Here is a 24,129-nt window from a genome sequence, read left to right on the forward strand (position 1 = left end):
GATCACAGCAGCAGAGACTGGAACGAATACACCTGGCTCTACAAATTTTTAGACAGGCTGTGTGATCTCGTGAAAAATTATTTAACTTTTCTGAGTCTGTATCTTCATCTATAAAGTAGAGACAATCACACCAGCATTCCTGGGGTTATTGTCAGTATTAAATGTGGTAACATGAGTAAAGGGCATAGCAAATAGTAGGTACTATATTGTAAATGCTTGGAAAAAAATTATTACAATTTTTGTTGACATTTTATAAAACTTATCTTCTTTAGTTCTCATAGCTCTATGGCATTGAGTACTATATCTCCTAATTTTATAGGTGAGGAAATAGAGAAGTTAAACAATTTGCCAAAATTACATGGTCAAAATGAAAAACACTATGAGGACAGTATTTTTGAAATATTTTTTCATGTTTTTTTATATTCTGATATCTTACTGCCCTGAGGCACCCCAGCCCTTGAAATAATGGTTTCAGTGTTTCAGGGGGCAGGACAGATATGAACTAGAACAAAGAAACAACTGCCAAATGGGATATTTTTTTAGTCTCTAGCACAGTATTAATCTTGAAAGCCAGGCTTTGTCAAGTGAGAAAGGGTTTTTAAAAATTCCTTCAGCATGCATTAAGTTATCAAGAAGCAGGATTGGCGAGTGTGAAGGATTTCCCTAGTTGAAAGAACACAGAAGATATGAAGAAAACCCTTGCCATAAGAGAATAGAGAGGGGGAAGGAAGCTGCTTCTGACCCAGGGAATTATGAGAAAGAAGAGGGAGATGGCAGTAGTGTAAGCAAGTATTAAGAATCCAGTAACCTGACTTCCCACCCCAATCCCCATCCCAATGCTGTTGTTTACCCAGTTTCCACTTTTATAATACCTACTTCTCTACGTGGTGCAGAATAAAGTGTGGTGGCATTTTAATGGCTTTTCATTGCACTTGGGAAAAAAACCTAACTTCTCACCGCAGTCGGTAAGACCTATGTGTTTGGCTCTTGTGCCAGGATTTTTACCTAAAATAAACACAGTCATAGAAACTTAGCTAAATAAACTTTATTGTCCCCGTTAATCCAGAAGCAGGCTGCCCAGAACTGGTGCAACTACTTGAAGAGGCCACAAAAGACTTAGGCTCCTTCTTGCTCCCTTCTCTGCCATCGGTACTGTGTGCCTTTTGTCATTATGGTCTTGAAGCAACTCCTCCTCCTCTAGGAATTGTGTTCTCTTTGCAAGTAGGAATACAGGAAGGAGGCAAAATGAGCCAGTTCCTTTTCATCAGGAAAGCGATACCCTTCCCAGAAGACCCACATAGACTTCCACTTTCATCTCATTGACCAGGAAGGGCCATATGACCCCTTTAGCACGGGGAGGTAAAATTTAGAACTAGAGATATTTTTACATGTAACATGGAAAAGAAAAAAAAAAAAAAGAACGGATATTGGGAAGCAGCCAGCAGTGTCTACCATACTGGCCTCACTGCAGATGATTATGTCCCTGGCTTACTATGCTTTAGTATAATACACTGGATTTTCTGATTCTTCATTATTCTTATTCTTTCCTACCTGAGAGCTTTTTTGAATTTACAGTCCTCTCTGTGCCCTTCATGCTCTTTCCCCAGCTTTCCGATGGCTGGCAGCTTCACGTCCTTGGGTCTCTATTCAAATGTGACCTCCTCAGAAAAGCCTTTCCGGACACAGCTCCTCTGCAGTCTAAAGTAGTCACTTCTCCCTCAACTATCCTCTTTCACAGCAAGTTGTCTATTTCCTTCACAGCACTTTTCCAAACCTGGAATTCCTAGTTTGTTTATTTATTAGCCTCATTTTCCTCTCCCAGAAAGCAAGCAGCATGAGAGAACGACCTCCTCTGTCTTGTTCACAACCCTATTCCTGGCACCCAGGGTGGCGCTTGGTAACTAGTCAATAGTCAGTAAATATGGTAGACAGCTAGGGACCTCCCGCTCCTCCTGGGGACGAGGTGAGAGACTGCCACACCCGGGGGAGGAGGGAACACCCCAAGAAACTGCCAATCAGAACTTAGCCTGCCAACTGCAAAAGAATGCAGAGGACTCTCTAGCCCACGGGCCAAGCAGCACAGGTACAATAGAACCTGGAAAGGTGACCTCGAACAACTGGCTTTCAGAGAGGCTCACGGGAGGGCCACATGTGTAGTAAGACTCAGGTCATGTAACTTCCAACTGTCCACTCAGAGTGGTGACATCTGAGCCTCGAGGAGGGTCCAATTCAGACACTATAAAACAAGACCCAGACCATAACCAAGGCCTTTATGTTGTGGCAAAGTGTCTGTTCATCATCTGTGGTGAATGCATCTTGCTCTTGCTCTGCAGTCCTCTCTCCCCAGTAAACCTCATTTTTGTGCTTACCCTGTTTACGGTGTGTGTCTGGTCATTCTTCGGCCAAGAACGCACCATGAACGGACATTTCGGACGGCGACCCAACAAACATTTTTCATTGCTGTATAACTAAATGAATGGGAAAAAGGGGGAAAATATAGGATTCTTACTCTTATTTTGAGCATACCTATACATTTCAATATGCACATACATCGCTTTCCAATGTAAAAATACTCATTTCCCAGTAGCTTTTGCCCGTCTCACCAGCTATTGTAAGATGCCCTTAAAGTCAGTATATGCTTTATAAACAAAAACAAACAAACAAACAAAAAACCACTCACTTCTTTTTAGTTACATTCTGATGACATCTGTTTAACCAATTTGGGGTGTGGGTAAGTTGATGACAAGGTGTTTAGGTCCTGCCCAAGAGCAGGCTTTAGCATGTGCTCACTACACTCTAGCAGATTTGGGGGTATGGGTCCCTGAAGGGAGGAACCCAGGAGACCTAGCTGTCTGAGCTAATTGCTGTTCAGTTCCAGTGCCATGGAGTTGGTTTTGTTTGCACAGCTGTGTTGTTTTTCAAACTAAGTCCATGCCAGCATTTTTTTTTTTTTTTTTGAGGCAGAGTCTCACTCTGTTGCCCAGGCTAGAGTGAGTGCTGTGGCGTCAGCCTCGCTCACAGCAACCTCAAACTCTTGGGCTCAAGTGATCCTCCTGCCTCAGCCTCCCAAGTAGCTGGGACAACCAGCATATGCCACCATGCTGGCTAATTTTTCTATATACATATTTTTAGCTGTCCATATAATTTCTCTCTATTTTTAGTAGAGATGGGGTCTCGCTCTTGCTCAGGCTGGTCTCGAACTCCTGAGCTCAAACAATCCGCCCCCCTCGGCCTCCCAGAGTGCTAGGATTACAGCCCATGCCCCTTTCTTTTAAAGAATGTGAAGTTAAAAGACTAGGGCCTGAGGAGCTTCCTGTGAGAACTACTTTCTGTTGCTCCCTTTCTTTGATAGGAGGCTTTGTGACTCATTACCTAACTCCTCTTCTCCCTAGTGACTAATTTGTCAGCAGACTTTGGACGTGCTGAACAAACACAGCTTGTCTAATACAGTTCTGGTTTAAGCATCCTCTGATAGTTGTCAGCAACAAGGAGAGCAAAGCTTGACTGATAGGAAAGAGAATCCAATAGGAACTGAACTCTACTTTCCTGAAACAAAAGGCTGGAGACTCTTTAAAAGATGAGCTATGCTAAGGGAAAGGTATTGAAGGATCTTAAGGTGTGGTTGATTGATGAGACTAGGCCATCTGTGTTTAATTGGAGCTTAACCACAGGAGAAACAAATTTCTGCTATCTTTATGATAGGAGCAAAGCACCCACCTCCCACTGGGACTAGGCCAGGGTTATCTCCCTGAATGTTTGTTTGCATTTTAAAGCAATGGCTCTCAAGTCCTTGAGGAAACTGTGTTAGGTGGTAGACTTATCTCAAAGGGTAGAAAAAGCATTTATAATTGTAAGATTTCTAAGGTAGCTTCTCTTTAGCAAAATAAGAGGGGGTTTAGTGGCCTATCTGCCTATCACTAGGTTTTGGCTGGAACAAACAGTAAACCCTTCTGACACTGAGCGTTTTCAAGCAGGTTGGGTTGGGGTGGGGGGTGTCAACCCAAGGACGAAGCCTTAAGCTACTGGAAGCCATGCTACAGTATGGTCAAGTCTCTTAGTGCAGAGGTTTGGACAGAGTCTTTATGTGCCAAAAGTTCTGCAGTTTTCAGAACAATGTCATTAAAATTTGATCAATCTGGCTTTGTGCGTGTGTACAGAGCTTCAATAGCCTGGTCTTTATTCCTTAATCACTGTGGATATTATAGGGGTGTAGGTGGGGAAAAGACAGAGATACCTGTAAGATATTACTTATATTAAAAAAAAACTAAGGTTCTTTTCAAAGAAAAATATGACAAAGCCAGCACCAGATCTGAAAGATCTGTTGAAACCAGCAAAGAAATTGACTCGACCTGTGGTAGCCACAGCAGCTAATTCCTGGTCCAGAAGACACCACGGAGAATTGGTCAGTTTTGAAGAAGCAAGCCCATTCCCCATCCTGTTCCTTTGTCTGCCTGCCTCCAGCCTGAGCCCAGTCCAGCAGTGTGGAGAGGGGGAGTGTGGCCTGAGGGAGAGGGAGGGCAGCAATCCTAACAGGGAGCTACCAGTCTCTGTTTCCAGATACATGGCTGAATCCACTCTGGGGAGACCTGCTGGGCCTCAGGGTTCTTAATCTGGCTTTTAAGATGGTCAAAAACTTTTTTTTTTTTTTTTTGAGGCAGAGTCTCACTCTGTTGCTCGGGCTAGAGTGCCTCGGTGTTAACCTCGCTCACAGCAACCTCAAACTCCTGGGCTCAAGCGATCCTCCTGCCTCAGCCTCCCGAGTAGCTGAGACTACAGGCATATGCCACCATGCCTGCCTAATTTTTTCCATATATATTTTTAGTTGTCCATATAATTTCTATTTTTAGTAGAGATGGGGTCTCACTCTTGCTCAGGCTGGTCTGGAACTCCTGACTTTGAGCGACCCACCCGCCTTGGCCTCCCAGAGTGCTAGGATTACAGGCGTGAGCCACCACGCCCGGCCTAGGATGGTCAAAATTTTATGTCCACGTTTGAATTGCACTACTGAAACAGTGAATTATGCACTTCAAAGTTAAATATTTGCCACATCAATAAGATAATGAATATAAAAGATGTAAGCCAGATTACAGACTGCTTTGGACAATCTGGGTTTCCAACTTTCAGTTTGGCTAATTTTTGCCTTTTGAGTTTATCGTCCGGGGTGTTGCCCTCTGTTCCCATAATAGTCGCTTCTCCCCCCATAGATAGGGAAGGGTAAAAGTGACAGGAGGGAATATGTAACAGAGGCTATGGCCTGGAAAAGAAAAAAAAAAAAAAAAGGCAAAAATGTTTTGTCTCTTTAAAACTTCCCCCACTCCTTTTGGAGAACTAAAACCTTCATCCCTGGCCTGCATCAGGCCAGCAGTCCGGAGGACCAGGAGAATGTCCCTTGTTCTTTGTGCTACAGGGGATGACCCAAGGGACACCTGTTCGGTCTGCTGGCTGAGATGGGACAGACTGAGATTGGACCACGATTAGAATCACCGACTGTGGCGGAATAGCCTAGAACCGACAACCCTGCCTTCCAAAGCTCTGTATTTCTGCTTATGATCAGGACGATGGCGTTTCAGACGGGAGTCTCCATCCTCCTCTTTCCTTCTCCTCACACCGTTTGTCCAGGTTCTTCCGACGTGGCCTCGGGCACCGGCGCTGAACTTCCGGCGACATTCCCGCTCCGGGCCGCGTGCCTGTGTCACAACTTCACCCCCTGACAGCTTTCCAGGAGCCACACCTGGCGAGGCCTGGTGAAAATCAGCCATTGCAACACACACCTCGGTTTGAAAGAGAGAGAGAAGTGCCTCAAGATGCAAAGACTGACAGCCTCTTGGCTACTTCCTCTTCGTGTAACTACGTATTATTCAAGAAATGACTAGGTTCTACAACCCCTTCCTGTCTAAGAAAAAACAAACTTTTCTCAAATCCCATTTCTTCCCTGTTTCTTTCCCTTCCGGTTCCTTTTCCCTTGCACGGAGGCGTCGCTCCCAGAACCGCCTCAGCCTTTCCCTCAGCCGCGCCCCAAGTACGCCTGCGCACACCGGGGAAGGCCGGAAAGGAAGGCGCCACGAACGGCGCGACTTCCGTTTTGCGGCGCAGCCGTAAAGCGTCGTCCCGCTCCGGGGTTGTCACGGCGCCCGGGTTGTGGTTCCCGGCGCCCGACGCTGGGAGCGTGGGCGTCACGTGCTCGTGTGGATTTCCTCGTTGCCCGAGGGAAAGCGCGTGGTGTTTTGGTCTGTGTGCGTTTGGAGAGAGATGTGGCTGCTCCGTTTCGGGAACGGGAGGGCGGCCGGGTCCTAGTGCCGGTTGCACGGCCGGGGTCCCGGTCCCCGAGCCGCAGGGTGGGCGGAGACCGAGGCCCGAGCCACCGGTGACCCAGTTCCGCGAAGCCGCCCGCGGGCCGCTGATGGCCGGCCGCCTCCTGGGCAAGGCTTTAGCCACCGTGTCACTCTCTGTGGCCTTGGCCTGGGTGACTGTCAGGTCCTCGGGCTGCCGCAGCCTCCCCGCGTACAGGTACTACCCCTGCTGGCGCCGACTTTGGATTCGGGGTGGGAACCGGGCTCCTTTCCGGCGGGTTCCGTAGGCTTTCCTTGCGTCCCGCATTTGTATAACCGTATACAAGTTTTTAGAAAGGCTCCAACATGTCCTGTCTGCTTTTCGAGGGAAACTAGTGGCAGGAGCCTTTCTTGACCTTGAGTTTAAAATTTGCCATCCTCCGGAAGTCACCAACATTATCATCGCCAGTTTAAATAGCACTTGTTTGGGGTAGTGTCATCATCCCCTGGCACTTTTTTTCTGGTCAGTACTTAAAACATTATTATTAAAATTAATATATATACAGAGTTTAGGCCGGGCGCGGTGGCTCACGCCTGTAATCCCAGCCCTCTGGGAGGCCGAGGCGGGAGGATCGCTCGAGGTCAGGAGTTTGAGACCAGCCTGAGCAAGACCCTGTCTCTACTAAAAAAAATAGAAATGTATTATCTGGACAACTAAAAATATATATAGAAAAAATTAGCCGGGCATGGTGGCGCATGCCTGTAGTCCCAGCTACTCGGGAGGCTGAGGCAGGAGGATCGCTTGAGCCCAGGAGTTTGAGGTCACTGTGAGCGAGGCTGATGCCACGACACTCTAGCCTGGGCAACAAAGTGAGACTCTGTCTCAAAAAAAAAAAAAAAAAACTTTAGCACCTCTTCTGCAATGTGTGTTTTTTCCTTTATGGTTCAGGAGCCAATCCAGGATCATTGATTGTATTTAGTTGTCATGTCTGTCTGGTCTTTATCTATCTGGAAGGGTCCTTGCGTCTTTCTCTGTCGTTCATGACCATGCCTATTTAGAGAGTACCGGCCTTTATTCTGTAAGATGCCCCCTAACCTGTATGTCCTCATATCCACATTCAGAGATCAGGTCCTATGTTCTTGGCAGGAAGACCTCAGAAATGTTTGTGTTCCCTTCTTAGCGCTTGATATCGGGAGGCACAAGATGTTGACTTACTCTGTCACCTGCTCACGGTGGTGTTTGTCCCATCAACCGTTTGTCTCAGGAAGGGCAAACTGATGGGTATTATGACAGCAGAGGAGAGGAGCTGTCATCATTTTACTATGTTCTCAGAATCTCCTTTTCCACTTTACATGTTCTAATTTAGGGTCATCAGGAATTTGCATTTTTATTTTAAGAATAAAGAGAAGCCATTTAACTTTTAGGCAAGAGGAGACACGGAAAGTTTTTGTGTATGCCGTGAGGTTAGGATGAAGACTTTTTGTTTTGCATATGCTATCCAATTATTTCATGCCTCTTAATTTTATTTAAATTTTGCTCTAAAGTTTACAGTTTATATATTTGTCACTATTTTTTTGTACTATTTTGGCCATATGTTTTTCATATGTATATTAGACTACAGATGGTTTTTAAAAAACTTACTTGCTCATGTAGACTTAAACAGCTTTCTTTTACATTTGTTTTTAATGGTTAAGTTTTCATAACAAACTTCCTCTTCCACAACAGATAACACAAAAGCAAGCTTGTGTCCTTTTTTCACCACTAAAATAAATTCAGTGAGCAGGCACTGATTAATAAGATTTAGCTCTATTTTTAAAATTTTTATATTTTCAAATAATCTCTCACAGATGGACCTTTCTTCTAATATCCATCAAATTTGGATTTTCTGATTTTTTTAAAAGTTTTCAAAATTGAGAAGTATGTTTTTGGGTCTTTGAGTTGGGTTCTTTAATTAGTATATTTTTGGTATTTGTGTAAAATTTTTTTCCTTTTTTCCCCTCCCCAGAAACTCATTCTCATCCTGTTGGTTTCATCTTAATACCGGCACCATGTCTGGTTCTAATGGTTCCAAAGACAATTCCCACAACAAGGCCCGGACATCTCCTTACCCAGGTTCAAAGGTTGAACGAAGCCAGGTTCCTAATGAGAAGGTGGGCTGGCTTGTTGAGTGGCAAGACTATAACCCTGTGGAATACACTGCAGTCTCTGTTTTGGCTGGACCCAGGTGGGCAGATCCTCAGATCAGGTGAGCAGATAAACTGGCACGAGCTGGGTGTAAGACTTTTAGAGAAGGTAATGGTTGTATTTGTAAATTATCTTTTTGACACCTGAAAAGTCATTTTTATCTATGCTTTTACTGTGTTATAACTCAGTTTCCACATTTGCTTGAATTCGTGCCAAAACTAAACAGTTTGTGGTTTTGTTTTGTTTTTTAATTCTTTTGGGGGCTTTATGAGGATCCTTCCAAATAGGTAAATTGATTTTGATTTGAAATGACAGCTTTTGTTAGGAAATAACAGCTGGTAGTATCTGTTTTCATGAGTTCTGTTTGGGTTATCAATAGAACATCTTTTGTGGTTATTTTCCAAGATAGCTAGACTTGTATTTGAGCATGTTTCAGAAATTTTTTCCAGGTTACTAAGAACAGAATGATGATAAAATTAGATCAGTGTGAGAAAATAGAAAAGGGATAGATAAAGGAGAGAGAGAGAGAAAGAGGGAGGGAGGATAAGAGAAGGGGCTTTTACTAAATTCCTAGAAATGCTATATTGATTCACATTTTATGATGTTCCTTTTATTTTTCCAGCTTTATTGATGTGTGATTAACAAATAAAAATTATTTAAATTTAAGATATACAATATGTTTTGATATATATAAACATTGTGATTACTGTAACTAAGCTAATTAATATATCTATCATCTTATATAGTTACCTTTTTTTTGATGGTGAGAACATTTCAGATCCACTCTCAGCAAGTTTCAAGTATACAATACAGTGTGATTGACTGTAGTCACCACACTGTACATTAAATCTTTAGAACTTATTCATTTTGCATAAGTGAAATTTTGTACCCTTTGACCAACATCTCTCCATCCCCCCCTTGTGTTCCTTTTAATAATAAATATAGTGATAGAGGTTTTTAATATATTAACCATGAGCTAGGTACTGTACTAAATGCTTTTTATAAGTATTATTTTGCTTTATTCTAATAACCATCCTGGGTAGCAGACACAGTTATCTCTATAGGAGAAAAATACCAAATTGGAAGCACAGAAAGTTTACCCTTTGCTTATGGTCACAGAGCTAGTAGATGGTATAGCTTGAATTTGAACTCATTTTGACTTTAGAATTCATTCTCTTAACCACTCTGCAGAGATTTTATAATGGTGAGGAAAGTAGTTTAGTTGTATCTATTTTAAAAATATATTTGTTGAGGCATGATCTAAATGTAGTAAAGTACATGTGTCTCAAGTGTGCAGGTATAGCTCGGTAAAATTTTATGTTTATATATCTCTGTAACCACCACTCAGATCAAGACCTAGAACATATCCAGCATATTATGTCTGTTTTAAATCTATACAATATTTATCGTGCAGTTTGTGAGGGTAAACTCAATGTTTTGTGGGTTTTCTTTTATAAAAATGTTAATCAGTGTACATTTGAAGAAATTTAAATTACTTTGAAGCAGTAGAAGCATGAAGATCCCAGAAGGAATCTTATTTTTGGAACCACATGGGAACTATAATGTACCCACAGACAATTCCTTCTTGTTAATAGTCATGTAGACATTTTTTGGTAGCATGTAGGAAGAGCCCCAATTCTGCCAGTAGTCCTTTCCAGAGGAGTTGATAAATCTGGTAAGAATACACATCTTTGTATTCCAGGATATTTTGGTTAAAAAGTTTTTTTTTCCTTAGAAATTCTTTTGAAGGAATAAGATGGATTTGTAAATGAAAACTAGCCCTTAAAAATTTGCTGTTTCAGGAATACTGCTTATGGATAAGAGATCGACCTGCATTGTTAAGCTGTTGGTAGCTTTGAATCATTCTTTCTTGTTTTGCATTGATATTCTCATTACAGTGAACGTAACTTTTCTCCCAAGTTTAACGAAAAGGATGGGCATATTGAGCGAAAGAGCCAGAATGGCCTGTATGAGATCGAAAATGGAAGACCTAGGTAGGTGCTGGGAATGGAACATCTTACAACAATGGGTCTTCGAAAGGTTGGAAAGACAGTTAACATTTATAAAATGCTTATATGTGCCAGACATTGTATAAAAGAAGTTATGTATGTGATCTAATTAAATCTTCACAATAACCCTGAAGGTGGATACTTTCAGTTCCATTTTACAGATAAGAGAGTGTAAGTGTTTGCATAGCTAGTGATATACAACTAGCAAGCGGCGGAGGCAGATTTGAATGCACCTTTTTGTAACTCCACCTTAAAGGTAGAAATTATTAATTGAATAAAGGAACAGAGAAAGGACTACATATTATATGTGCAGTCATTATTTATTAAATGCTATAGTGTCTTTTTAAAATTTGTATAAATTTAGTGGGTTCAAGTGCAAATCTATTAAATGGATATATTGTGTAGTGGTGAAGTCTGAGCACTTGGCGTATCCTTCACCCGAATAGTGTGCCTCGTATCCATTAAATCATTTCTCAACACCCATGTCCTTTCTGCCCTCCCACCTTTCCAAGCCTCCAGTGTCTATTATTCCACTCTCTTATGTCCATGTGGACACATGACTTAGCTCCCACTTACAAATGAGAACGTGTGGTATTTGACTTTCTGTTTCTTGAGTTGTTTCCCTGAATATAATGGCCTCCGGTTCCATGCAGGTTGCTGCAAAAGACATGGTTTTATTCTTTTTTATGGCTGCGTAGTATTCTATTGTGCATATATATACCACATTTTTTTTATCTTATCATCTGTTGATGGACACTTAGGTTGATTCCGTATCTTTGCTATTGTGAATAGTGCTGCGATAAATATACGAATACTGTTATCTTTTTGATATAATGATTTCTTTTTCCTTTGGGTGGAAATTGCTGGATCAAAGGGTAGTTCTATTTTTAGTTCTGCAGAGTCTCTGTACTGTTTTCCATAGAGGTGGTACTAATTTACAGTCCCACTAACAGTGTATAACCTTTCCCTTTTCTCCACTTCCTTGCCAACAGCTATTATTTCTTGACTTTTTAATAATGGTCATTCCGATTGCTGTAAGATGATATCTCATTGTGGTTTTAATTGGCATTTTTCTGATGATTAGTGATGTTGAGCATTTTTTCATCTGTTGGCCATTTGTATGTCTTTTGAAAAATGTCTATTCATGTCCTTTGTGTCATATAGTGTTTTAAAGTAAGAATTTATCCAAATGTATAAGAGTAGAAATAAAATAATCCAGTAATTTAACATCCAGAGTCTTTCTGTACTTTTAAAAATGATTTTTCTACACAATTCCAAAATTATCTATTTTACTTAAGAAGACATTATAAAATTTAGGGAGAAATATAAAAGTTGACATGCTCCAAATAAACTAAAAGGATCACAGATTTGTAATGATGTTTAGCACCTTATGAAAATGTTGCATTTTGAATTCTTAGTTCCTCTAAGTTAAAGAGATGGTTAGTGCTCCTCACACCCCATCCTGACCCTCAGTTTTGTCAATTCTTTCTTTGGTCATAACTTACTCACCTTTTTATGTTATTGAGTCAAGTCAAACTCTCCTTGCGTTTGACTTATTTCTTAGGTTCTTTTTTGGGTAAAATATATGAAAAGACATATGTGTGTGTGCATATATACACACACACACACGCACACACACACACACATTTTAAAAGAAAGCCAAGATAGATTGGTTTAGTCATGACTCTTTGACTACCAGAAGCTAACTTTAGCTTGCCTGAGCAAGAAAGTGAAATTATTTTAAGGTTATAGGATTGACTCAAGGCCCTCAAAGCAGAAATGCAGCTTACTTTAGGAAAGAGTGGAATTGTAAATCCATTAGGACTCTCTCTTCCTCATCTCTGCTTTTCTCTACATGTTGGCTTCATTTTTCTCTCTCTGCAAACAACTTTCTCTGTTTCTCGGGCTATAGGACAGTCTGTATGTCCATTCCACAGTTTCCAGTTTATAAGTTACAGGCTTGATCACCTATAAAAACTAATACTCTCTTTCTTAGTATTGGCTTTGGTCATTTGTGTTCAGGGGTGTGGGTACATGGAATAATAAGATAATGGTTGGTGGCCACGCTACACCTCCTCCTGTGAATTCGAGAAGATTCTTGTCTGCTTGCCAGGTGTCTTGTCTTGTCTTTCTGTAAGTCTTGCTGAAATATATCTGAGTCTAGTACAAAACAACATAAACATTAATTCAGTTTTAATGATAGTCACAGGGAAGAACAGAATAAAAAGAGATGGCTAACAGGGAAATTTTGGGAAGTTGTTTATTTTACCATAGGAGGAGGACAAAAGATAGAGCATATTTAATTAACTCTATCAAAAGATAGAGTAGGTAAGATTACAGATCAGGGCATTTTACTGATACCTAATCAAAGTTGAACATGTAAAGAATAATGACTGAAATAAAATTAGTTAGGCGTAACTTTTTAACACTGGATTATGGCATTAGGTTAAATAGTTGACATTTTTTTATAAAAGCTTTTGGTATACTTGAAACCTGTGATATATTAAATAATACTAATACCTTTATTATATGCTACAAAATATGTAATGCTGATCACAAAAATCCAGAAACCACTGAGAAAAAATGGACTTAAACATGTACAAGAAACAACTTTAGTGGGAAGGATTGTACGAGAGTAGAGTAGGAAAGGAGAAAGGGGAGAGGAGGTGGGGGTATCCCGAAAGGTAAATGCTGATTGTTTTAGAGATAGATGATTAGATCATTTGAGAGTTCCATCAGGTTCTAGTTTGAATTTAGGAATATAGATGAGAACTGAAACAAATGCTTACATTGTAGAACCCACTTTGGAAATGAGATCCTCCTCCTGGATCAAGTCCAAAGCTTAACACATGCACAAAAGAAAAATTAAATAACAAAATAATGACATACGTCATTTCAGTGCCAGATACGTGATAGCGTCACTGATTGTGAGGAAATATTATTTTCTTCTTCTTGCTTGTACTACCTTCTCTTGGGCAGTATTAAGTTGGGTTAAGGAAGATAAACACATTCAATTGATTTTATGTTTTTTTCCTCAGAAATCCTGCAGGACGGACGGGACTGGTCGGCCGGGGGCTTTTGGGGCGATGGGGCCCAAATCATGCTGCAGATCCCATCATAACCAGGTAAGGACCAGATAGAACATTCTAGTAGCAACGAGCTAAGTGATGGGAAGAATACAAATTATAGCCATGTGTATGTATGTATATATGTATGCTCATGTGTAGATAAGCATGTGTATATGTGTGTGTGCAGTCATGTATCACTTAACGATGAGGATACGTTCTGAGAAACGCATTGTTAGGTGATTTCGTTGCTGTGCGAACATCGTAGAGTGGACTTACACAAACCTAGCCTACTACAGCCTGTGGGTCCTAGGCTGGAAACCTGTGCACTCTGTTACTGTACTGAATACCGTAGGCAGTTGTAACGTAATAGTAAGTATTTGTATATGTAAACATAGAAAAGGTTCAGTAAAAATACAGTATAAAAGATAAAAAATGGTGCACCGGTATAGGGCACTTACCACGAATGGAGCTTGTAGGACAGGAAGTTGTTCTGGGTGAGTGAGTAGTGAGTGAATGTGAAGGCCTAGGTCATTGTCATAGGCTATTGTAGACTTTGTAAACACGGCACAGTTAAGCAATGCTAAATTCATGAAAAATTTTTTTTCTTCAATCATTAGCCTTAGGTTGCTGTAACTTTTTTACTTTATAAACTTTTAAATTTTTGTTAATTTTTGACCCTTTTGTAATACCCCTTAGCTTAAAACACAAACACATTGTTTAGCTGTACAAAAAATGTTTTCTTGTTTATATCTTTATGCTATAAGCTTTTTTCCCTTTTTGAAAATTATTGCTTTTCTTTACTTTTTAAACTTCTTAGTTAAAAACTAAGACAAAACACACACATTAGCCTAGGCATACGCAGGATGAAGATCATTGCTGTTACCTGTTTTCCATCTCTACCTCATCTTGTCCCCCTGGAAGGTCCTCAGGGGCAATAACACACCTGGAACTGTCACCTCCCATGATGACAACGCCTTCTTCTGGATACTTCTTAAAGGACCTGCCTGAGGCTGTTTTACAGTTAACTTTTTTCTTTATATGTAGGAGTACACTCTAGAGTAACAATAAAAAGTATGGTATAGTAAATACGTAAACCAGTGACAGTCATTTATTGTCATCATCAGGTATTATGTACCGTTCATAATTGTTTGTATGTTATACAATTTTATGCAACTGGCAGCGCAGTGGATTCATTTACACCAGTGATGAGTGATACACTGGGCTAGGATATGACAATGGCTATGACGTCACTAGGTGAAAGGAGTTTTTTTTAGTTCCGTTGTAATTTTATGGGACCACCGTTGTATATGTGGTCTGTTATTGACCAAAATGTCCTTACGTGACACATGACTGTGTATATGTCTATACAAACACGTGTTCTCTTAGATACATATATACATGCGCACACACAGACATATAAATAACCTATATTTTAAAGGGACTTTGTGTAAATTATAGTGATGTGATGTAAGTGCAAAGCGGTAGTTTTATGTTATATAAGGTTAAGCAATATCTTAATTCTATTTGAACACGTATTTATTTATTGAACACCTGTTTGTTTTCAGGCATTTTAGAGGATGTGTAAAAACATATAAGAATCCTAGGTTTGGGTTCTTTGTCATTGTAAAGCTATAGCTTCATTTGCAAGATGGAAAATATGAATTAAGAAAACATATCCGATATGATCATGTAATCTGGGTGATCCAGGATGCTTTAGAAGATTAGAAGATTGGATGTGAGGCATGACCGTGGCAAACTGGAGCATCCACGAAAGGCGTTGTCAAGGAGGTAGATTTGAGTTGAACTTGAATGTTGGGTAGGGAAACAGGAAGAGGCCTAAGACTAAGGTTTGTATTAATATCTCTTTGAGTACGGAGACCAGCTTGCTTGAAACAGAAGATATTAATACTTGCAGGAGCATAGCATAGCAGGTGATAAATGAAACTTAAAATTAATTTTTGTGCAGCTTTATTGTGGCAAATATTAAATGCCAAAGTTTAGGACTACGAACTGAAGCCGTAGGTTTCAGAACAGGAGAAAAGTATTCTTTTCCTAGGCAAACCCATCTGGCAAGCCAACTCATTGTTCAGAAAGTCTCTTGCTGAGCGTGGTGAATCAGAACTAAGAAGGCAGGTGAATCTGATGTTTATATTGACTTAGCCATCTCCGTAGGAATCATCTTTCCAATGCAGCTGGAATATTCTGTCATATTTGTCATCCTTTTTCATTTTTTTTACTTTTAAGATCCACTGACCGTCTCCCTCCTCACATGGCATTGTCACTTTCCTTCTGTAAATAGTACAGATATCTTCAATATTGTTACTTTTTTAGTTTTGATAATTTGGGGGCCTTCCTTTCTTCAAGGAGACTTGTTTTCCTCTGATCTGAGATATAATAATGATTTGATAGCTTAACTGTAAGAAGGCAGCTTATTTCCCTTATTTTCAAGTTTCTAGAAAAGACGCTCATACCCACCCAGTCTTACTTTCTTACTTGCCCTCTCAATTCCCCAGCCAAAAGGGATCTTTATTCCACCCCAAATTTTACCTTCCTTCCATCCATCCACCCACCTGCTTGCTTATTTACCATCAGCCTACCTATCTATCCATCTACAATTCCCTTAGAACATTTATCGTTTAAATGAGATGGGAAAAGTGAATATATTCCTATGATGAACTTAGGTTAAAAATATTAACGGCAGTATCAGTTTCTTTCCAGTTTTGGTGAGGCTGGCTAAAAACAGGGAGGTGTGAAATGTTTGAAGCAGAAATGTGACGCAAGTAAGGGGACAAGAAGCAGAAAAGGGAAGCCAGAGACTCGACAGTTAGCATCTAATTAGCTTATCTTTATCTATCTCTGGGAAAGAGGCTGTGATTAGAAAAAGTGTATTTTACAATTAACGTTGCCTTCATACTTTTCATAAAAGCATATGCAATTCCATTCAGAATATAAAATTAAGGCGTGATTTTTTTTTTTTTATCAGAAGAGGGCAGAAAGATTGAGATGCATTGCTTTTGACATCAGCTAAACTGTATCATATTATCTACTTTTCTAATAGCACCAGATGAACTGTTAAAAGCAAATACTACCGGGTCTTTTTCACTACTAGTAATTTTTAAAAAGGATCCTTGAACTTTTAAAAAACAAAACAAAAACTTTTACAACTCTTCCTTTTAAATTCTATTCTGCTGACAAACTTCTTTTTTTGATTGTACTTTAAGAAGTGAAAAGTGCTTATATCCTAAACTTTTGTTAGGGAGAATTAGTATCCTTTATGTAATGTATATATTTGTACTGGTTTGTAAGTGCTAAATATAGAATATTTCCAATAAAAAACAATAGTTTTTTTGGTAAAACTAGCTGATTTGAGGTAAATTTATGTGCACTCTGATATAAAGAAAAATATAACTTTGTCTCAAGCTTGAGATAGAACCTCAGCCTTGGTTGTAAATCAGTGATGATTTTACATTACTATTCACAGGTGGAAAAGAGATAGCAGTGGAAATAAAATAACCCATCCTGTTTCTGGGAAACACATCCTACAGTTTGTTGCAATAAAAAGGAAAGACTGTGGAGAATGGGCAATCCCAGGGGTGAGCACTAAAAATAAATTAATGTTTAAGCTCTTGTTAGTTGTTTTACTTACTACAAGGTTATCGTTTGTGGATCTTTTCTGCTCCATGTATCTTCCATTCCTCCCCCCGTCAAGCAGCGATTCTTTTGTCTTTCATCCCTGCCACGAAGTGTCATTGTCAGTAACAAGTTTAGGATAATCCGAGGCTATTAGAATCTGAGTCCAATTCTGATACTTTTGGGAAAGAATGTAGACTTTGGAGTTCGATCTAGGCCTGTGTTCTGGCCTTTCCTCTTACAACTGGGTGACGTGGAGTTCAGCCCCAGATATTTAAAACAAAGATATCTACCTCCCAGGGTTACTAGAGATACCATGTAAACACGTGGTATATAGTAGGCACTTATTAATGTTGGGTCTTGCCTCAGAACTTAACCCCTGCTTCAAGCCCAAGGTAATATTTTTACCATTTTTTTTATTGAATACTGATAAGTTTCGACATAATGAAAATGATAGATTTTGTTACTTACTATTCCTCATAGTTTTAAAAATTTCTATAATATCATCAAGAATAGTGTACTTTGTCGGCCTTTAGTCGGAATCTTTGCCAGTGGTATATTTGAAATGGCCTTTTAAAGTGTGTATGGTGTGATAGAGGATTTTATATTTTATGTCGTACTGTGAAATAGAGATAGTTTGATGTGAAGATGACTCTTTATAAACATGCTGCTATGTGCAAGAATGTTTTTTTCTTTGTAGAATAAAAATGGAAGAGAAATAAAGATCTCAGCTGAGTCCGATAAAAACTTAGGCTAATTTCTATGAGGCAAAGAGAAGGCCTTCACTTATGCTGTGTACAATAGCATAATAATGATTTCATCGTAGGATCTTATATTTTTACTGTTATTTGAAATTCTTATCAAGCAGGGGACTATTGTCATTGATATTTTAAGAGTTACTCATCTAATCAGTGTATTTTGAATATCTTTTGTCAGCTAATATTTTAGACATTGGGGATACGATGGAGCAAGCGAAACAAACATTGCTGTCTTTTGGTGCTCACATTCTAGTAGGAGAGACAGATATTATAAGACAAATAAATTAAATATATTGTATGTTAGAAAGGGATAAGCATTAAGAAGGAAATGTGAGCAAGGTAGGGGACTAGGAAGTGTTGGAGAGTTCACAGTTTTAGACAGGGAGGTTAGAGACAGCCTCCCTGAGAAGATGACATTTGAGTAAAGACCTGAAGGAGGTAAATGAGTGAGCCATGTGGATATCTGGGGAAAAGCATCTTGGATAGAGGCCATAGCAGGTGCAAAGGCCCTGAGGTGGGAGGATGTCTGGCATGTCCTGGGAATATTGGGGAGGTAGTGTGGCTGGAACAGAATGAACAATGAGGGAAGGATCAACTCGCTATATTCTTTCATGCCTCCAGCCTGTCCTTCCTTAGTTTGAGTTTAGAACATGCCAGGAAATTAGTTTGATGGGCTCAATTTGCCATAGGCTAGCCTTGGACCAATCACCGTAGTGAAATATATAAGGTATCCTATATAGGCTGCTTCTACTAGAAACAGATGGTTTAGAGAAGAGCATGTCACAGAGGAATGAGGACATCACACAGTAATGTTATGCGAAGATAAAATAATAAATGTCTGCTGTACCACTCAACAAATATTTGTTGAATGAATCAAGGCTTATTACTTTATTTTTTTAAATGTAACTCTTAGGGGATGGTGGATCCAGGAGAAAAGATTAGTGCCACATTGAAAAGAGAATTTGGTGAGGAAGCTCTCAACTCCTTACAGAAATCTAGTGCTGAGAAGAGAGAAATAGAGGAACAGTTGCACAAACTCTTCAGCCAAGAACATCTAGTGGTAAGAAATGGTCGTTCCTAGAAGGGATTTAGCCCTGTGGACTAAGGAAAGTGAGTCAAAGAGTGCCTATGAATCTAGTAGCTCCTTCTGTAAATAAAACAGAATACTTATATATTTGAAATATATTCCTAAAAACAAATTATAGATCTTCACTGTAAGTAGATTTCCATTTAAGGTTTATAGCCCAACTTTAGTTCAATTATATCATTTATTATATTAATAATACTTTTTTCCTCTTACTTTTTCTTTACACTACATGTGAGCTAACGTAGCAGACTATTTTCTTACATGCTGAGTACCCATTTAGCAGAAAACCTTTTTCTTTTACATGAATTCACTCTTTCTGAAAGGATATTTACATTTTATTTTTTATTTTTTGAGACAGAATCTCACTCTGTTGCCCGGGCTAGAGTGCCATGGCATCAGCCTAGCTCACAGCAACCTCAAACTCCTGGGCTTGAGTGATCCTCCTGCCTCAGCCTCCTAAGTAGCTGGGACTACAGGCATGCGCCACCGTGCCCAGCTAATTTTTCTATATATTTTTAGCTGTCCAGCTAATTTCTTTCTATTTTTAGTAGAGACGGGGTCTCGCTTTTGCTTAGGCTGGTCTTGAACTCCTGACCTTGAGCTATCCTCCCACCTCGGCCTCCCAGAGTGCTAGGATTACAGGCATGAGCCACTGCACCCGGTCAGATATTTACATTTTAAGTGATGTTATACTGAGTGTTTCTGGTTGATGACCATTTAAGTCTCATGTCTGAATTTTTTAAAAATCTGTCTCCTTTTAAAAATAGATATATAAAGGATATGTTGATGACCCTCGAAACACCGACAATGCGTGGATGGAGACAGAAGCTGTGAATTACCATGACGAAACAGGTAATTTTATATTCATGTTTATTAAACTGACTGAGATTAAAGGATCAATTTAAGCCACTAGCCAACTAGGGCATGATTAAATCTGGATTATTGTAGCATCTTAAATCAATTAACTATTGATTTTTTTTTTTTGGTTATATTTATATGAAAGCAAAATTATTGGTATTATTAATAAAAGAATACATAGAAGAAAGCTTCAAAAATGTTATCACCAGTGACTGCATTTCTTTAATTCATTGATAACTTATGAAATTAAGGTTGAATTTATGGGCTAAAATTTAGTGCTTTAAAGTTGTCAGATTATTTGTGTAATATAATTCCATTTTTGTAAAACAAAAACAAGCAACTGGAGATTTGGGTAGAGAGTATGGCAGTGATAAAGGAAATGAGATTTATATCTTACTGTTTGAATATTTTTACAGTAAGCGTGGACTGTCCAAACACAAAACAATACCAAAATAATTCCAAGTACTGCAAAAATTTTAAATGAGTGCTTTTTCTGGCCCACGGATTTTAAAATTTCATGGGGAGAGTCAAATCTTTTATGATAAAAAGAGAAGAGAAGGGAAATCTATATTAAAAGTGAATTTGATCCTAATTTATACATTGAATGGCTTCCCTTGAAACATTTTATTGTTAAATTGGATGACCTTTTAAGCATTTGTTTTCATCCATAGCATAATAAAGTGAGGGCACCATGTCAGAGAACTGAGTGTTTTTTTCTGAGCTGTATAACCTAGTGCAAATCACTTTTCCTCGTGGACTCAGTTTTTTTTTTCACTTAGAAAATGAGCTAAAACTAGAAGATCTGTCACTTCTGCCTTCTATGCTTCTCCTTGTTGAACTTGGGGGAAACTCCCAGTACCATTTCCATTTGTTCTGTTTAGCTACTCTAACCAAGATGGTGGAAGAGTTCATCTTTCTGGTTTCGAGAACTTAGGAGAAATATGCAAGTGTAATTTAGAAGCAGGTCCATACAACTTAAGTACTGATAAATTTGTTAGCTGTTTACTTTTGAAGTTAAAAACAATGACTGATCCTCCAGTGGTTGATTATATAGTTCATGGGTTGTTCATTGTTTTCACCCTATCTTTTTCTCTCTTTAAAGTTAAAAAAGTTATGTTCTGATAATTCCAACATCTCTGCCGTATCTGAGTTTGATTCTAATGCTTGCTTAGTCTCTTCAGACTGTGTTTTTTTGCCTTTTAGCTTGCCTTGTAGAGCTTTTTTGAAATCTAGCCATGACATATTCAGTAAAACTGCAGTCCCCAAGCCCTGGGCCCCTGCCAGTACCAGTTGGTGGCCTGTTAGGACTCGCTGGCATCACTGCCTGGGCTCTGCCTACCCGCAGTGCCGCCACCGCCCCAGGCTGTGGAAAAATTGTCTTGCCTGAAACCTGTCCCTGGTGCCAAAAAGGCTGGGGACTGCTGCAGTAAAGGGAACTAAGGCAAATAGTTCCTTGGTGTGAGGTTTGACGTTTACATTTATCTGTCTAGAAGTTAGGCTGTGTTTATTATTTGCTATAGCTGTAGGTGTCAGAGGCTGAAAATCTCCTCTAGCGTTTTTGTTTTCGTCTTCCCTGTTGTCTTTGGGTTTGCCTTGAGACTTTAAAAATAAGGTCTGAAGTGTGCTCTTCTTTTCTGTTGTCTTTCGTTTTATTATACAGAAGCCCTTTTGATTTTACGGTGGCAGATTCTGGGGGAAGGGGAACCGTAGGGAAAGCCTGTGGTTCAGTCTCAGTCTTGTCGTGAGCCTGAGGCCTGGGCTGTGACCTTCACAAGTGCTTCTCAGCTTCCCCCCCTCCTCCCCACAACCAGGGGGGAGACAGGAAAGCCAGAGGGGGCTAGAATTGGTGCCTTCCTTTCCCCTGGATGGGTTAGACCTTGGTAACATCATTTTCCTTGAGGGCAGAATGCTCTCCATGTATTTCAAAATGGCTGCCATTCCATAGTGTGCCCTATGACCTCAGTTCTCTGATGGGTCTAAGGAGGACGGGAATGACAACATCTGATCTTGTAACACGTCAGACCAGACCGCTTTAAACTTGTTAGAATTTTGTTATACATAATTTACTAGGTGACCAGAGGAGGAGTAAAAGAACCCTTCTTCGGACATTATTAGTCCTGATAAAGAACATGATGTCAGAGGAAGTTGTTATTTAGATAATCAGATACTCAGATTAACTTTTGGATTCAGGTTTACTTTTTTATTGTTTCTTCATGGATGGTCGGAGGTTGTAGTTGCAATGAAGAAGCATAAAGAACTATCATTTTAGCATTGGAATTTAGAAACTTGTGTACTAACAGATTAGTTCTTCTAAGAAGTAGCTTTATTATTTTGTTATTATAAAGGTAAATGTAATACATGTTTATTGAAATTTAGTTAAAAAATAGATGATTGTAAAGAGGAAAAATGTAAAAAACACCAGTTATTTCATTACGCAAAGACAGCCCCTCTTAACATTTTGGTGTGTCTTTTTCTAGACTTCCTATAGCTGGTTTTTTTTTAAATAAAATGAGCTTATACTGCACATTCTGTTTTGTTGCTTAATGTTTTCACTTAAAAATATATTATGATCTGAGTCACAGCAACAAAAAATAAAAAACATATTGACATCTTTCCATGTCAGTATATAAAAATCTGCTTCATTTATAATGACTATATATGAGAACATTTGTATGTCTGTACCATCATTATTTAATCTATGTCCTATTGATGGAAAGATTGGTTATGTCCATTAAAAAAAGTTTTAAGTACAGTATTTAAAATATTTAAGTAATACTACCTTAAATTCTTTAATAGGCTTGTTTCTTTATTTCCTTAGGGTAAAATCAAAGTGGAATTGTTGGATTGTTTATTGTCTCTTCAGTGCTGAATACAGAGTCTGATGAACATGGTGCAGTCTGATATCTGTTGAATGAATGATCATCAAAGAGCATTTACTTTTTAAAAGCTCTTGATAAACATTGTCAAATTGTCCTACAGAAATGAGCTATTTACATTCCCAACAGTGATTGAGAGCGCTTATTTTTAATTTTTGATAATTATAAATATTTCTTTTATTGTTTCTGGTTTAGTGTCCTCTTAGAAAAGTCCACTTACCTTAAGACTATGAAATGAGTCACCAATAATTTATTTTTTACATTTAAATCGCTAATCCCTCTGGAATTGATTTTTTTTTTTTTTTTTTTTGAGACAGAGTCTTACTCTGTTGCCCAGGTTAGAGGTGCCGTGGCGTCAGCCTAGCTCACAGCAACCTCAACCTGGGCTCAGGCGATCCTCCTGCCTCAGCCTCCTGGGTAGCTGGGACTACAGACATGCGCTACCGTGCCTGGCTAATTTTTTCTATATATATTTTTAGTTGTCCATATAATTTCTTTCTATTTTTAGTAGAGACGGGGTCTCGCTCTTGCTCAGACTGGTCTCAGAACCCCAGACCTCGAGCGATCCACCCACCTGAGCCTCCCAGAGTGCTAGGATTACAGGCGTGAGCCACCGTGCCTGGCCTGGAATTGATTTTGATAGAAGGTTTCATACTCATTTAATACACTCTCTCTGTTTGAAGGTTGATATTCTTGCTTTTTAAAGAGAAGAGCTTTCTTATTTGTATCTTTAGGGACTTGGTTAAAATTTGGATCTTTTGGAATCATCTAGTTTTTAATGATGCTTTAAGATTATTTTCAGTAAGGATACTTGAAGATATCAAGATATGTTGAAAAAGAAATGAATAAGTGAATTTCTTTTTCTTTGATGCTGGTTTTTCTTTGGTAACCAGGTGAGATAATGGATAATCTTACCCTGGAGGCTGGAGATGATGCTGGAAAAGTGAAATGGGTTGACATCAGTGCTAAACTCAAGCTCTATGCGAGTCACTCTCAATTCATTAAACTTGTGGCAGAGAAACGAGACGCGCACTGGAGCGAGGACGCTGACGCTGACTGTCGCGGGCTGTAGCTCGTGGTCTCCATACGAGCCACAAGTCCACAAAGGAGCGCGTGCTGCAAGGAGGCAACATCACACAACTTGTGCTGTAAAAGGGGCAAGGTAGGCCACTGGGCCTATTCGCTTCCAACACGATTTGCATTTAGAGGGTTTTGCATCAGAATAAAATTTAATCAATATGCTGAAATAGAACACTGAATTTTCAGCTTTCTGGTCAAAAGGAATATAAATAGTCGTATTTTGTATGTATTCTATTTAAGCATGGCTTAACCGAAATTGAAACCACCGATGCCCTTGGAAGAATAAAGACAAATTCTTGATGAGCATAA

The 24,129-nt window shown here is 39.3% G+C and overlaps 1 protein-coding gene and 1 long non-coding RNA gene across 2 annotated transcripts; one reads left to right on the top strand and one right to left on the bottom strand.

Moving 5' to 3' along the window:
• Positions 1-1,061: 1,061 nt before the first annotated feature.
• On the bottom strand, positions 1,062-5,932 carry LOC123627306. Its single transcript, XR_006731238.1, has 3 exons — positions 5,772-5,932; positions 2,370-2,468; positions 1,062-1,213 (listed from the first exon to the last, which is right to left on the bottom strand). It is a non-coding gene; the product is annotated as an uncharacterized LOC123627306 (long non-coding RNA).
• A 176-nt stretch (positions 5,933-6,108) lies between these two features.
• NUDT9 (nudix hydrolase 9) lies at positions 6,109-24,129 on the top strand. The gene is made up of 8 exons (XM_045536793.1): positions 6,109-6,507; positions 8,276-8,515; positions 10,353-10,448; positions 13,502-13,588; positions 17,013-17,124; positions 18,833-18,979; positions 19,774-19,858; positions 23,634-24,129. Exons 1-8 carry the CDS (start codon positions 6,401-6,403, stop codon positions 23,810-23,812), a joined length of 1,053 nt encoding a protein of 350 aa, XP_045392749.1. The 5' UTR covers positions 6,109-6,400; the 3' UTR covers positions 23,813-24,129.

The sequence above is a fragment of the Lemur catta genome, chromosome 24 (assembly GCF_020740605.2).
Source record: "Lemur catta isolate mLemCat1 chromosome 24, mLemCat1.pri, whole genome shotgun sequence".
NCBI classification, from domain to species: domain Eukaryota; kingdom Metazoa; phylum Chordata; class Mammalia; order Primates; family Lemuridae; genus Lemur; species Lemur catta.

Coding starts and splice junctions, on each gene's coding strand:
- NUDT9 (XM_045536793.1), top strand. CDS start 6,401: ATGGCCGGCCGCCTCCTGGGCAAGGCTTTAGCCACCGTGTCACTCTCT. Junction 8,516..10,352: donor TGGGCAGATCCTCAGATCAG/GTGAGCAGATAA, acceptor TTCTCATTACAG/TGAACGTAACTTTTCTCCCA. Junction 10,449..13,501: donor ATCGAAAATGGAAGACCTAG/GTAGGTGCTGGG, acceptor TTTTTTCCTCAG/AAATCCTGCAGGACGGACGG.